The sequence below is a fragment of the Xenopus laevis genome, chromosome 2S (genome assembly GCF_017654675.1).
Source record: "Xenopus laevis strain J_2021 chromosome 2S, Xenopus_laevis_v10.1, whole genome shotgun sequence".
NCBI classification, from domain to species: domain Eukaryota; kingdom Metazoa; phylum Chordata; class Amphibia; order Anura; family Pipidae; genus Xenopus; species Xenopus laevis.
In genome coordinates this window covers 123548497-123564237 of record NC_054374.1, presented here as the reverse complement: position 1 = coordinate 123564237, position 15741 = coordinate 123548497, and the positions used below count along the sequence as shown (strand labels likewise).

The following is a 15741-nucleotide window of genomic DNA, read 5'->3' as shown; positions in this document are numbered from 1 at the left end:
GTGCTGAGAGATCTAGAGACTGGGTTTGTGTTCCAGCCTGCTGAGTGACCAGCCAGAGAGAGAGACTGCTATTAACCTGCAAGGGGAGAACACTGCAGTGTGCAGCCTGCTTGAAGCTGTGTGCTGCTGTTCCCTGGAGGAAGTTTTGTTGTCAGTACCATTGTGATCCAGGAGTACAACAGTCAGCCATCTTGATAAGGAGAAAGCCACAGTGTGGAGAGAAGCAAGGTTCCTTGTCAACTGTAAGTTATTAACCCTTGTGCTACCAGTTTAAGGAACTTTGGGAGTTATAAAACAGACATTATCCTGCTAGTCCATTGGAGGGTGAGACATATTGTGCAAGGAGAGCTGACAGCATTGCTGCACACTTCCAACAGCACCAGAGGGAGCACCATCTATACCCTTACCAAGGGACACATCACCAGTTCTTTTATTATGGTTACATCCAGGGAGATAATCCAGTTGCACAGTTCAGCAGCAACCTAAGGTGGAATTTGCCATTCATTTAGACTGCTGTGCTATTTGCAGCCCATCCAGTTCTTTCAACTCAGTAAGGGGGCCCCCCCATCGGTACACAACTGTTTCAGGACTTAGGTGTGCACACCAGGGTTTGAAGGGTCTTACAAGGGTTGTCTTTGTTAAATTGTCATATTTACTACAGTGTTAGCAGAATACTAATTGTCATATTATTATTTTATTTCTAACCAATCATCTCTTACAGCTGCAGCTGTTTAATAAAGTCAGGTTGTGCCTGTTGCACTGCCATCTTGTGTGCCTGGTTACTGGGGCCTTGGGGTGTCACCTGGTTAAGGAAAGCAGACTCATATAGACTACTGCCAACACCTACGGGTGCGCTACACTATTGTTTTGGGTAACCCTATGGCAGATTTTGAGCTGTGGATTCTGTATTTAACACAAATCTTGGGAATAAAATAAATAGTAGTGGGGTTTGGAGGTTGGGGTGGGAGGTGCTTAAAAGAAGTTTAGAGCTCATGGCAGGTGTGTGAACCCCCACACAGTTGTACCTTTATGATGAGCATAAGAGATCCAACCACTTCTGAACTGGTCTAGTCGAAGCTCAACCACTTCTTGAGTGGCCTGCTGTGTATTATGGGTTCTTCCTTTTGGAGCATTATTGTAGTCTTTGAATCTGAATGCCTCCTATTTACAACTTAAACAACTGGTATAAGAAATGCCCCGGTTGCATGAATTTAGCTGCCCACGTTGCATGTATTTCGCAGAGAACAGTGCAACTGTCAGTGTGGGATGACTCTGATGTTATCACTGCATCAATTTCCAATTATCACACATATTGAGTAGGAGAAACAGGGTCGGACTGGTGGGCCCCTCTGACCCAGACCCGAATCCCTGCACCCCAGGCCGCTAAATAAATTAATAAATTAAAATGATTTACCATTTATAAAATAATCAAGTTACTCTTTCCTATCCCCTGCTTAGCAATCAACTTCTCTCCTGCACAACTTTATGTTAGCACTAAGGGCAAGGCAAGACGTGGCGCTTTTACTTTGTGTTTTTAAAAAAGAACAGCCAGGCGTAAATACGTCACTGAAACTACATGCGACCATCAACATGCGTTTTTCAGCACGTAGGATTCTTTTCCCAACATGCACTTCTCATTGTTTTCATTGTTCTCATTGAGAATTTGGACGCCATATTTAAAATATGCTGCGCATTTACGCAAAGTGTGGTTTCAAACGTGCAGCTCCCATAGAGTCTATTGATTTGGTAGTTTCTTGACGTATTGGCGTTTCTGCTAAAAAACACCAATACTGGCGTCCTGTGGCGGATTTTAGTTTGCAAGCACCCTGTGTGAATTGCCATAGTGCGTTTTCCATTCGTTTCAGTGTTAGTGCAGTTTATGCGTATTTACCCCAGGCTGTTCTTTTTTAAAAATGTAAAAATGTCGCAAAAACGCCACGTCTGGCCTTGCCCTAATATATTGTATGGCAACACCAATGATGCATTAGATCTTGTAAACGAAAATCTGCATGAAGACACTGTGCTGAGAGAGGGATAGTGAAAAGTAACTTGATTATTTCCAGCATATGTTATATGCTATTTGCTATGAGATATAGAGTATAATAAATTGTAATTTTCACACTATTTTCCCTTTAAAGGAGAAGGAAAGGTTAAAATTAAGTAAGCTTTATCAGAAAGGTCTATATAAATACACCAGTAAACCCTCAAAGTAGTGCTGCTCTGAGTCCTCTGTCAAATCAAACACCAAATTTCTTTCCTTCTATTGTGTACACATGGGCTTCTGTATCAGACTTCCTGTTTTCAGCATAAACCTCCAGGGCTAGGGCTTGAGCATGCTCAGTTTGCTCCTCTCTCCCTCTCCCCCTCCTCGTCTCCCTGCTACAATCTGAGCCCAGAACTATGAGTGAGCAGGGAGAGACTAAGGTTGGAAGTGATGTCACACCAAGCTAATATGGCGGCTGATATCCTAAACAAGCAGAGATCTTCAAGAGCTGTTTACTCAGGTATGGTAATGTATTCTGCAGAATAAATATAGTCTTATAGCTTACACTATTGTTGCTAATTATTGGCAATAAACTGCTTTGGTAGCTTTCCTTCTCCTTTAATCTTCAACCCTGTATTTAATGGGGTAGTTCACCTTCAAAACATTTTTCAACTTCCATTCATTTCTAATAGTTCACCAGAAATTACTTTTTTCCAATTTCTTTTTAACCCTTCTCATATAATCCTAGAGCAGTTCTATATGCTCGAATTTGTAACCTGCTCTACACTACTTGATGCATTTCTTAACTACAACCCCACCCGCTGAGCTAAATCCCTCATTTTTATTAAAGGCAGCTGATACAATTGATACAATAGCTGCTAACACTAAACTGTTTCAACTAATGTAGCAAATGGTAACAGTTCAGAGTCCACACCTTTATTACTAAGTTGACACATTAACATCCGGGATATCTCTCTCCACTGCAATAACTGAAATCACTGATAATAAAATCACCGCATCGATTCATTCTTTTGAAATCTCTCAAAGTTGTCTCAGGAGGAATCTTCAGGTGAATTCAGGATGTGTAGGTTTTACCGACATTGCCGGTGGAGAGGCATTTTGGGGAAATTTTTTGCCTGCAGTCATGCATTTTTACCATGGGCAACAAATATCCACATTGGCCATCACTTTTAACTGGTAAAAATCCTGCAGGTCGGGATCAAGCACAAAATAAAGAAAGTATATATAATGCTTTTTACCCCTTCCCCATTTTTTTTTTTAAAGCAAATGCAACAAAGACCTAATTATTAAAGGTCTCTTTAGTTACAACATACTTTTAAACAAAGATAATATACAAACTGTTGAAAGTATGTTTCCCTTCCCTTATTATAATGAACAGTTGGATTAATACTGTACATGCTCCTGTGTGCTGCCATATTGTTTTACGCTCCAATCTGTGACTGTAACAAAAGACATGAAGCAACCAATCAGCAAGTAGCATTTACTGGTCACCTGTGGAAAAGCAAACATCTTATTGGATGTTAAATGTTTTTTATCCACCTGTGGAGCTGTTTTCAGGTGCTCTTCAACGTCAGATGAATTTATCTGCAAGTGGTTTTTAGTTACATGGCAACAAGGCTCTGGGTCCCCATCTTCACTTTGAATGGAGAATTAACATTTTTCAGAAGAGAAGCTGCAGTAGGGTGCTTCACAGAAGTCACAAATACTTTATTAGAGTGTTTTATGGTGACATTTTTCTCAAGTAAAAAGCAATTAAATAACATTTTCCATGAACCACAAGTGCATAAACTACAAGTCACATTTTGCAAGTCAAATCTTTGAGATAACTGTTCAAATGTACATTTAAACATATACATTTTGAGTGACTTAAGGTATACAGTTGTATTTACACCCATAGTTCCTTTGGCAATAGATTTTCATTTTGAATATTTTGTTTTTTAAATATAAAAATAGAACATCTTTTTGACTATTTACAGACATATTACAAGTACACAGTATTCATAGTTATAATCACTACCAAATGGCAAGTCACATGTCAGCTAAGGGAATGAATGTGGTTAAAAAAAATGAAATACGGACATTTCATAAAAATTATATAAACAGAAAAGAAACTATTTTTGTTTGGAAAACCCAAACGGCATTTGCCTGACAGGAATGTATCACTACGTTTATTATTAATCTTTGTTAAGGCACATTGGGAAGATTATTTTACCATTTTTGCCACATGCAAAAAAATACCCCTGGTCTGTACTAAAATTTCCTGTAAAATAATAGGTCTGGAAAACACGAGACTTTTCTGTGTTTTCTGCTCAGCACCAGGGTTAGACTGATTCCTCCCTCTGTCTCTGGGAATGCATTGTTCCTTGTCATTCTACTAAATACACATAGCTGCTTATCCAGGTACAAGATTACCTAACAAAAGGTTAAAATCTATTGAAAATATTAATATTCAAATTACCCTTCTTCGGATCACACTGGAAAGAGTATCGCAGAAGTTGTATTTGAGGAATGCTAGGATTAATAGGATTTATTTTTAGAACCCCAAACTGCTCCATTTATGAAACGAGAGGGAGTAAAATCTAATAAGAAACGGTTGCTTTGTATTTATAATCAGAAAGAAGACGCTGTTCCATAGAAATCAACATAATGACTATAAGACAGGCTCACTCCAGAATTACACCACCTCTGTTTTCATACACCTCCTATATGATTGTGTGTATTGTATAGTTTAGAGAAGAAGCCATTGTTTAGTCACCAGGTCAGAATATAGCTGTCTCATCTAGAGAACCCCAAGTGACTAAGGACTAGTAACTGCAACGGTTGTTGGAAAGGTAACTTGCAGCAAAGAACAGAATACAGTCACCCACGAATTAAATGATCTGATTGAGGGGCATAACTATAGAGAAAGCAGACCCTGCGGCTGCAGGGGCCCCCAGAAGGTATAGGGCCCCATGAGGTCCCAATTCATATACAATTTAAATAAGATATTGGTAAAACTGGTCAATTTGGGGGCCTGAAAAATAATCTGCTGTGGGGACCAGTAATATCTAGTTGCACCACTGATCTGATCATTTGAATCTGAATAATCTGATCACTGAAAAACCACATTGTATAGAACAGACATGATCTGTTTGCAGATAATTAGTGATGGGTGAATTTGTCCCATTTCTCCATGAAAATTCGCAAATTTCCTGCGAAATTCACAAAACGGGTGGAAATTTTGTAAAACTCGTCAATTCGTGGGCGACAAAATTGATGACGTGTGACGCACATTAGTCAATGGGCTTCCGTTTACTTGTCACTGCCATCTGAATTGTCGCCGGTGTCGGAATTGTAGAATTCGCAAATCTATTTGCGCCGGTGGAACGCGGAAATTCGCCACAAATTCATTCCTGACGAATAAATTCGCTCATCACTAGAAATGATCTAACTGATCTGTGAGTGACTGACAGACCAAAATGTTACGTTTCCTGAGCTTGGCACCTCTTTGTATATGTGTAAGAGTATTGTGGTCTGTGGCCATCAAAATCATTTTACATTGCTGTTTCAGGAGGGAGAACTGTTCGGTCAAGAGTCTGATCTGACATGCCCATTTTGCATTTTATACTCTCCATAATTCAAAGTTGCATATATGGTACAATGTACACCAGTGTTTTCCCAAACCAAACATAAGAGCAAACCTAGTAATGCTGTATTGATATTTCTGACCCTTAGTACACTATAGTAATAAAAGGGTTTTAAACATCTTGTAACTGTATAATAAGCTCCCTTCTCTAATAAATAACTTAAACATTTGAACTCACAAAGCCTTATATACCCAACTGTGAAAGTCTGCATATTAGGGTTAGAGATAAATAATTTTAAAGTTCATCCTGCTCACAGGTACTGTCATCTGGAGACATGTATCTTTTGGTGCCCGGGGACTTATACAAAGGCATTGTGATTTCCTGGAGGTCAGGGAGTCTTCCAGGTCTTGGCGGGGAGATCAGCTTTATTGTCCTGCTTTCATAGTCTTTGGGCAGTACTTTCTCATAGACGCTCTGAAGTCCCCCTGTTTTGGGAAGGTGTGCCTGAGCTGGAGAGGACTGGTAGTAGTTATCTCTGTGCAAAGGATCACGAGGCAGTGACGTGCTCTTGCAAAAGCTGGAGACAGAGAGCTGTCCAGTGTGCACTGTGGGGGGATGAGAATTGGGGGGTCTCCCGCAAGATGGACTCCAGCAGCGATCTGAGTGCCCCAGGATCTTGCATTCAGTTGTGCAGGCCCATAATCCTAAAATAAAAAGATATGGATTTTTCAGATCATTTGCTCTTTGCCACTTGTAAATCATTTCCATTGTGATATGCCGGTTGATGCAAACTTTACTTTTAAAGTACATTATAAACAGAAAATATAACTTGTTTTATCATATATGAATAAATGTGAGCATGACTATTGTATTTGGTGTATCAATAAATACTGTATAATTTATAATTATAATTTATAATTTTCAGCAGCTCTTCCATCTCATGTTACTGAGGAGGACAACTGGAAATGGTGTTCTGCAAATGCATAATGTACATTTAACCTGTAGAGGCACTCTATGCATACTTCTCTAGGACAATGAAGGGCAACAGGAGGCCTTTTGTACTTTGAGTCCCAGCATTCCCCCCAAGTTCCCGATATTCTACTCCGACCTTTTGCTTGGGTGGAATACTGGGAGATGCAGTACAACAAGAGCTGCAGGGCCTACAGTTTCCCGTCTTTAGAAAGTATCACACCAGTGAGGATACAAGATGGCAGCTTTCATGTTTACCTAAAAGTGCACAATGTTGCACAAATGTGCTCCTTTAATAGTCTCCCTTTCACTTTACTGCAAATGTTCCCTTCTGCACCTGCAGTGTTGCTAGTGCAAGGGAAACTATTGCTTTTTCTACCTGCTGGTTTACTATACAATTGTGTGGCAGACATTAGGATAATTAGAATATTTACATAATTATGGTAGGATAACTATCTTAATAATGTACTAGGACTTTAACAGGCAAGTAACAGCATGGGTTAAAACTACCATGCTGTTACCGTTTCCTCTGTGACACATTCTTAACCCAAAACAGTTAAAAATACAAATATGAAAAAAAAAAATCTTTTCATTCATTAAGGGGTTTTAGGTGATAATTGTACTTAACAGACATGGCTATGTCCACTCATTTTAAAGAAATGAACTAAAACAGAATGTTGGAAACATACAGATGTGTCAGGGAAAGCAATCTATGAGGAAGGCAAAATGTGACACATTGGCAAATATGCTCAGAAATGATATATATATATATATACTGTATATATCTCAACATGTGTTTATTGAATGGTATGATTTAGCTTTGTTCCATGCAGTGCAGTTCTGCCTAATGATGAGGGGGTGCTGGAAGTGCATCACCTTGTACTGACCTTGCCCCTGCAGCACAAGATTTCCAAAAGTACCTTACATTTTCCATGTATAGGTGTGCCTGGGTATCCTTACAGTGTGTACAATGGTAGAACAGAAACCTAATTGTTCTGTTTCTATTAGGGGGCTGGTGATCACATTGAGAATGTATTTGGCCATGTATTGAAACTGGCACCATGTTGGTGTATGTGTGCAAGCTGTAGGAGTACTGTGTAAATGAACATCTCGCAATGCAAAGAAAGAAAATGTATGAAATGTTTAGCTGCATATCTAAAGGAGATACCTGGATTATTACAGTAAATACACAATATACCCAATGCTATTTAATTAAATCTTTCAGCAACAAGAAAACTTTAAAGGGGATGCTGGTTATTGTAGTTTAAAAATCATCCATTGGTTTCATATTTTATAACCAAATAGAATATCAAATGACTTGCTCATGCCCTCGCCCAGCACATTGCCAGCAGCTACAGAAAGCCCAGGATTATGGCAGTTTATTGTCGCACGGCAGTCTCACCTGTCTGCATGTGGTTAATGAGATCCTTTTTCAGTGCGTCTCCGCTAATATCAGAATCGCTGTCGTTGAAGTCGCTGTCTCCTTTGCCGCTGTCCTTTCCGCTGAACTTCTCAGCCTCCCGCAGGGGGATCGTGTTGAACGAGTGCCCTTTCCAAACTGTCACAGTGGGACCAGCGTCTTTGCTGAAGACAGGAGCTGGGGTGTAATTCTGTAGGGGGGTAAAGAGTGGTTAGAAGAAGCTGGAAATTGCCCCCCTGCCTTAACCCAAACAAATGGCCGAGGCCCTCACCTCACTGTTAGTGGTCCGCAGTCGCTTCTGGGGGTCGTACAGACAGGTGCCGAATGTTTCTTCCGTAGTGGGAGCTTCAGGGGTCGGTGGTAGGTCTGTGCCAGTAAAGGGCCTGGTATCAAACAGATTCCCCTGTTGGCTGCTAATAAGCCCCTCGTCATCATCCTGCTCCCCTTTCTCCAGCTCAGAGATGTCCCTCGGGTTCTTGCTGCCGCCTTTATTCTCCTTTCTGCGTTTGTTGCAGGTGGTTGCAATAGTGATGATGGCCGCTAGGAGCAAGGTGCAACTGCCAGCCAGGACAATGATGACTATGAGGGGCATATCCCAGCGGGACACTTTTTCCTCCCAAGAACTCGGCTGCATGAGTTCGGGGTTTATTGGAGGGGTCGCCGACGTGACCAGGAAAGTGATGGTGGCCGTGCTGGATAGAGGGGGCCTCCCGCTGTCACTCACACTCACTGTGGTCCTGAAAGTCTGTCCTACGGCTTCACTGACATCTGCAACCAGAAAGACTTCCCCCGTGGCTTTATTAATGCTGAACACATTCCTGCCTTGTTGTGCGATGCTATAGGTCAGCTCGGCGTTAACCCCTTCGTCCGCATCTTTAGCTTTAATCTGCGTGACCAAAAAGCCGTGCGGGGCTCTAGCTGGGACCTCGACTTCTCCCGACCCGTTGGACAGGGCTGGTTGGACGATCACAGGCGCGTTATCATTCTGGTCTGCGATCTTCACCTTAATGATCGCGCTGCTTGTGAGCTGGGGGGACCCTCCGTCACTCGCCAGGATTCTCAGGTCCAACTGCTGGAGGATCTCGTGGTTAAAAGTCCTCAGTGCGTAGACTGCGCCAGTCGCAGGGTCCAGCGATACATAAGTTGATATAGGGGCCCCCATGACTTCAGTCTCCATTAGTCTGTAAATAACTTTACCATTGTGCCCGAAGTCCGGGTCCCTGGCCACTACAGTGGTGATATAAGACCCGGGGGCGTTATTTTCCAGCACTGAGACCTCGTACACCGGCTTAGCAAAAACAGGGGCATTGTCGTTCTCATCGCTCACCCGAATAGTGTACTGCTTGACAGTTTTAAAAGGGGGTGAGCCCAGGTCTTCTGCCACCACTGTCAGGTTGTACTCGGCTATTTTCTCCCTGTCCAGAGCAGAGGAGGTGACGATCATGTAGCTGTCCTCATAGGCTTGCTGCAGCCTGAAATGCTCGTGCCCATAGAGAGTGCAGTGAACTTGTCCATTGTGGCCGGAGTCCCTGTCCATGGTGCTGATCAGCGCTACGAAGCTTTCCCTGGCAGCCGCCTCGGTGATGTAGGCGACCCCGGCGCTGATGGAGGTGAGGGGGGTGATGGTGATGACCGGGGCGTTATCATTCACATCAATGACTCGCACGATGACTTTACAGGTGGCTGTCTGGGGGTTGGCTCCCATGTCTTGCGCTTGGACATCAAACTCGTACGTTTGCTTCGTCTCAAAGTCAACTTGACCTTCAAGAGTGAGGCGACCAGATTTGGCATCGATTTTAAACAACTGACGCACCTCCTGGGGGACCTGCGGGCTGAAGCCATACACGATTTCTCCATTGACACCTTCGTCGGGGTCAACCGCGTTGAGGTCCAGCAGCAGGAATCCCACCGGAGAGTCTTCCATCAGCTCAACCGTCACCGCGTCCCTCTCAAACACGGGACTGTTGTCATTGAAGTCCAACACTCTCACCTTAACCATCGCCGTGCCAGAGCGAGATGGGCTCCCGCCGTCCATAGCCAACAGCTCCAGGGTATAAGCGGACTGACTCTCCCGGTCCAGCTCTTTCATCAGCACCAAGTCTGCGTATTTCACCCCATCCGCCCGGGTCTGCACGTCGATGCTGAAGTGACTGTTCTCTGAGATCTGAAAGGTCTGGATGGAATTGACGCCCGCGTCTTCGTCTGTGGCGATGTCTAAAGGAATCCTGGTGCCCAGACTGGCGCCCTCAGACACCTCCACGGGTATTTCTGCGCCGGGGAAGCGAGGGCTGTTGTCATTGATGTCTCTCACCTCCACCTCCACGTGGATCAACTTGAACTGCTCCTTGGCCACACTCACCACGTCCAGAGCCAGGGTACAGTGAGGGGACTGTCGGCAGATTCGCTCCCGGTCTATCCGCTCCCCGATACTCAGCTGTCCGTCACTCTCACGGACGTGGATAAGGGAATTGTTGAACTGTCTCATCAGTCGGAAACTTCCCTCCAGGTGAAGATCTTCCGCCAAACTCCCTATCACTGTGCCAGGCTCGTCCTCCTCATAAGTCCTATAGCGCGCGGTCTTGCACCGACACACCGACACCCACACGCACAGAGCGACAGTCCAAAGGTAACGACTCCCCATTTCTCTAAAGATATTTCTACTGCAGTCTGTGCTAGCAACTTTTACTGATTCTGCAGTGCAAGAGAAAAATATTCTTGTAAGCAGGAGAGTTATTTATCCCCCATAGTAGCCGCAAAAACCATTCAACAAAATCGTAGAAGTCCCTGTCGCTCTTCCTCGTACACAGTCTGTGTTTCTACGCGGGACTAGTCTGAAGGGTTTTATAGGAGCAGACATGTAAATTAGTTGAGGAGCAGCCAATCACAGGGCTCCCTTTGACTCTATCCTCTTGAATTCTTCCCATTGCCCAGAGTTAACTATTCAATTGCCTCCAAGTGTGCCATGTGAAAGACCTGCGATCAGTTGCCAAGCTGTTGAGCGACAAAAGGGTTATTCACAAGTCTCTTATTGTTTGTCTTGAATAGAGGTTTGGTGTTGATTCTACAGGAGCCAAATGCTAAAGTGATAATGTATATACTGGGATATGGCAGGATAATGTGCAGGGCAGAGCTTTTAATGAAGATCATGTCAGTTTTGGCCCCTAAACGAGCCTGAACGATTAATCTGCATTTTTTCAGATCTGCGCGCAATAGTCGTTCAGTCGCGTGAGATCAGAGCTGCGATTTGCTTTATCAAACGATTGTAGGATTCAGCCCATAGTCTTGGCCGAAGGAACAATGAAATGTTCCAAATAGGATTTAGGCGAAAGCCTGAGAAGATTTGCAAGGGGGGTTCCAAAGATCAGACTGAAAGGCTTGTGAAGCGCTCGTTAGCGACAGGAATAGAATAGCCTGGTGGGTTGTCCCGTGCGAAGCTCCGATGTCTCTATTATGTCTGAATGACAGGCACATGGGAAGAAAGTTGAACAGTTTCCACAGAGGAATTGGACTAAGATGAATATAATGAGCAAACGCCACATGTATCCATTCTGCTCCCCCATTCAGAGCCAATCAGCGCTATAACTCTTTCACTAAACGATGATGGGCGCTGAATGGGACACAATAGCGCTCTCCTATTAGAATGCATTTAGTGTGCCATTGCCCCTCATGCTCAGTTCCGCCTATTTAGGGGATTTGCGCTTTATTCTACCAGGGCCTCTCTGGGAAGCAACACCAGTCTCGTTCCAGGAGAACAAAACCCCAGCAGGAGGCTCAACCTGACACGAACCGTGAGCGACTGAACCATCTGCCCATTAAATGGGAGAAGATCCCACGTGGACTATCCTGGGACTTTGCAGGAACATGTAACACGTGCAATTACATCGTGCTTCTCTATAGGGGGGTCGGTCAATGAATGTCTGACCTATTCACATACATAATATCATACACTTGCCTGGACTGTACCGATATTATTGCCCCCTCTGCCAGAAACATGAGCATACAAATCTTATGTTACCTATTTGTAGGGATTTCTGCTATTATAATCATTATTATTACTTCTTGTATTCTCTCTCTCCTTCTATTTCTCTTTGTCTCAAACTAAATCTTTCTATCACTATCTGCCAGCAGCAATATGTGACATAGTACCTGAATCTTTCATTCCACTTATATCTCTGCCAATAATGCATCTGCACTATCAATACGAGAACTAAACTATAGAAGTATCAGTAAAATGAAGATATATTTGTTTATGCTTCTGAGATATACATTTCAGGTCAATAGTTACATTATCATTATAGTGTAACATTATATTCATTCATATCCATACATATTCAACTCTTAATCCATAGAAACCCTGGATTAAAGGAAAACTATACCCCCGAAACAATGTAGGTCTCTATTAAAACCCTGCTTCATGTAAATAAACCATTTTCATAAAGGTCCGAACTGAGAATTAAAATAGGCCCTGGCATTTCAGATACACAGAGGCCCAATCAGCCCACATAGAGGCCCAAACAGCCCTCACCAGCCCACTAAATACTGACTTTCTATGGGACCTTATAGCAGCCCCTCTGGCATTTGCCAAAACCCACAGATTGCCAGTCCAGGCCTGTTCATAATAATATACTTTTTTTAGGAGTATGTGCCATTGGGTAATCATAAATAGAAAATTGCCATTTAAAAAATAAGGGCCGCCCACTGGGATCATACTGTGCACACAAACTTACCAAACTATACTTGTTAGGTCACATGAGCCAATTAACAGACAGAGTTGTGTCTTTTGCTTCCACACTTCTTCCTGTTACAGTTAGAGTTGTAGTATTTCTGGTCAGGTGATCTCTGAGGCAGCACACAGACCATCACAAAATGGTGGCTCAAGGCAAGAGATGTAAAAGGCAATATTTACTTAAATATATATACCTGTTTGATAAGATTCTTTAATATGCCGCTTAATATGATGTAAACTATCTGTTGCTTAAGTGTTTATTTTGAGGGTATAGTTTTCCTTTAACATTCCTGCTCTTGATTTGCAGTGCATGCAGTTTGCAGCTACTACTGGTCAGACTTTCTACCTCTGAAATATTTAGCTGTAGGGTTTGTGAACTGATCAAAAGAACTGCCGAAAGTTTAGCCTGCCACAAAAGAGTCAAACTGCCATTTAAATTGTTAAAATGATGAAATGCCCCCCTACCAAAAGCAGCCTATTGAGCGATCCTGCACAACAAAGTGCAGCCCCTCCTGTGGATATTTTATTTTCCCCTTTACACATTCACATTAAGGGAGTTAAATATTAACTTTTTAAAAGTGAGGGGAAAAAAAAGCTGACAGTTTATCCTCATTTAACTTAATATTACCTTACAGTGTTAAATATACAGACTTATAGCAAAACACAATTCATGACTGATATAGTTGCCACCCCCTGCACCACTGCACCCCCTAAAAGAGCTTCATTTGCAGGGTGGGCAGGAACTATGTCTTGTCACTTGATCTGCTCTTTAGAAATAATGTGACTGTCAGTGATAACTTCCAAGAGGAGATTAAGTGAAGTGACATTACACCTGCCAACATCACTGTGCTTTTTGGGAATAGATAATGCAAAGGGGCTGTTTCAGGGGAGCTCTGTAGTATAGCTGGGACAGTGGCCAGTACAGTGGTTGTACTGGGTTTCATTCTCCTTTAAAAGGATACTGTCATGGGAAAAAAAAAATTTTCAAAATGAATCCATTAATAGTGCTGCTTCAGCAGAATTCTGCACTGAAATCCATTTCTCAAAAGAGCAAACAGATTTTTTTATATTCAATTTTGAAATCTGACATGGGGCTAGACATTTTGTTAATTTCCCAGCTGCCCCAAGTCATGTGACTTGTGCTCTGATAAACTTCAATCACTCTTTACGGCTGTACTGCAAGTTGGAGTGATATCACCCCCCTCCCTTTTTCCCCTAGCAGCCAAACAAAAGAACAATGGGAAAGTAACCAGATAACAGCTCCCTAACACAAGATAACAGCTGCCTGGTAGATCTAAGAACAACACTCAATAGTGAAAACCCATGTCCCACTGAGACACATTAAGTTACATTGAAAAGGAAAAACAGCAGCCTGCCAGAAAGCATTTCTCTCCTAAAGTGCAGGCACAAGTCACATGACATGGGGCAGCTGGGAAATTGACAAAATGTCTAGCCCCATGTCAGATTACAAAATTGAATATAAAAAAATCTGTTTGCTCTTTTGAGAAATGGATTTCAGTGCAGAATTCTGCTGGAGCAGCACTATAAACTGATTCATTTTGAAAAAAATTTTTTTTCCCATGACAGTATCCCTTTAAAGTAGCCATATAGGTGGAGATCTAAATGTTTGGATAAGTTACGTATGTGGTTGGAGAAATTGGGTCGATCCAATTGTTGGATAATTGGTGGCAATGATCAGATCATGCTGCCATAGCAGGGGACTCAGTGGAAGAGGATGGCACAACTCACCAACACAGTCCCTTCCTGATGGGATTTTTAAACAGTTTATATCCTAGGTGCAACGATGCACTGACATTGCAACCTGTAGCATTGAAACCGACATTATACACAGTTCAAAGTTGTTTACTGATTGCTTACTATGAGTTGCTACTCTGGTGCCAAAATACACTTTATTCATTAGCAGGGACCCATTTAACTGGAATGTTTCCAATAATTGGCTCCTTTAACAGCTAACCATTTGCTTAGTACCCGCAAATGTAGAATCTATGAGGGATGCACTGAAGGCAGGTATAGGGGACAGAAATAGTTTCCCAATTTTTTGTGCAATCCACTGACATGCCCCTTAGTTCATACAGAGTGTATTGCTCTTCTTCTTTGGTCAAACCATGAACCTAGTTTCTCTAGTTAGCCACAAGATGGCACAGCACTGTGCTATATATTGATAAACTGTGCAGCTTTTTTAGGGAAGGGAAGGTGTCACCCCAGCTGCAGGATTTAGTAAATGGCAGTTATCTCCTGTCATAGATTTCTCTAGGAGAGTTTGCCAGGCTCAGGTCTATTTATATGAGCAGCTTTTGGCTCCACCAAGGATTGCTAGAAGGGGTTTCCATTAGCATTGTTGCCTTGAAAGGATTCCAGTATGCAGGTTTTAGGGACTAGATGGTTCCCCACCTGGGTTCCCCTTGAAGAAGAGTACCCCAAAGAAGAGAGAACTTTGGGCATACTGGATGATATTCCGCATTATATGTTCTATACAAGGGTACTCTTGGTTCTCAGTGCTGTTAGTGAGTATGAGAGTTCTGAATGGATTTCCAAAACATTCATTTATGGTTTAAAAACAATTACTTATCCACATTAAAATAACACGCAGAGTGTGTCACGTGACGCGTACGGACCATGCCATTTAAACTTCACAACTGAGCGGTGAGTCAGAGCGGTGATTATTTATGTTCGATTGTACTGATTATTCAGTGATTGTGCCCTGTGTTGTCTCAGTAATCTCCTTTGTGGATTGTTCTCAATAAATAAGTTCTGGTTAAGTTATAAGAACCATTGCACCCATTCATGTGAATCACTAAAGATTATAGCAGCACTACACCCTACCTCCATAAATTCGAGGACCCACTCCTGAACACGGGGGTCATTTATTCCACGGGAAGTAACCCAAAGCAACTAATCAATTCATTGTTCTACCTGCAACTGGCTGGAAAAAGACAATCACTGCTATGGGTTACTGCCCACAAGCAAATTTGCCTCCATTGAGTCTCATCTGAAAAAGTAAAGGTGGTGCTCCATTTGCTGTAGCAATGCACAG

General features: G+C 42.5%; 1 protein-coding gene across 1 annotated transcript; it reads right to left on the bottom strand.

The window, feature by feature from the left end:
• Window positions 1-3691: 3691 nt before the first annotated feature.
• Window positions 3692-10854, bottom strand: pcdh8.S (protocadherin 8 S homeolog). Its single transcript, XM_018249920.2, has 3 exons — window positions 8232-10854; window positions 7943-8150; window positions 3692-6275 (listed from the first exon to the last, which is right to left on the bottom strand). The coding sequence occupies exons 1-3, from the start codon at window positions 10599-10601 to the stop codon at window positions 5866-5868; spliced, it is 2988 nt and encodes a 995-aa protein (XP_018105409.1). The 5' UTR covers window positions 10602-10854; the 3' UTR covers window positions 3692-5865.
• Between the last annotated feature and the right edge of the window lie 4887 nt (window positions 10855-15741).

What these genes read in the sequence shown, in the direction of transcription:
- pcdh8.S (XM_018249920.2), bottom strand. Translation starts at nt 10,601, where the DNA reads ATGGGGAGTCGTTACCTTTGGACTGTCGCTCTGTGCGTGTGGGTGTCG. An exon ending in TGCGGACCACTAACAGTGAG is followed by an intron (nt 8,151 to 8,231) that starts GTGAGGGCCTCG and finishes ACCCCCCTACAG; the next exon opens with AATTACACCCCAGCTCCTGT. An exon ending in CATTAACCACATGCAGACAG is followed by an intron (nt 6,276 to 7,942) that starts GTGAGACTGCCG and finishes TTTTTATTTTAG; the next exon opens with GATTATGGGCCTGCACAACT.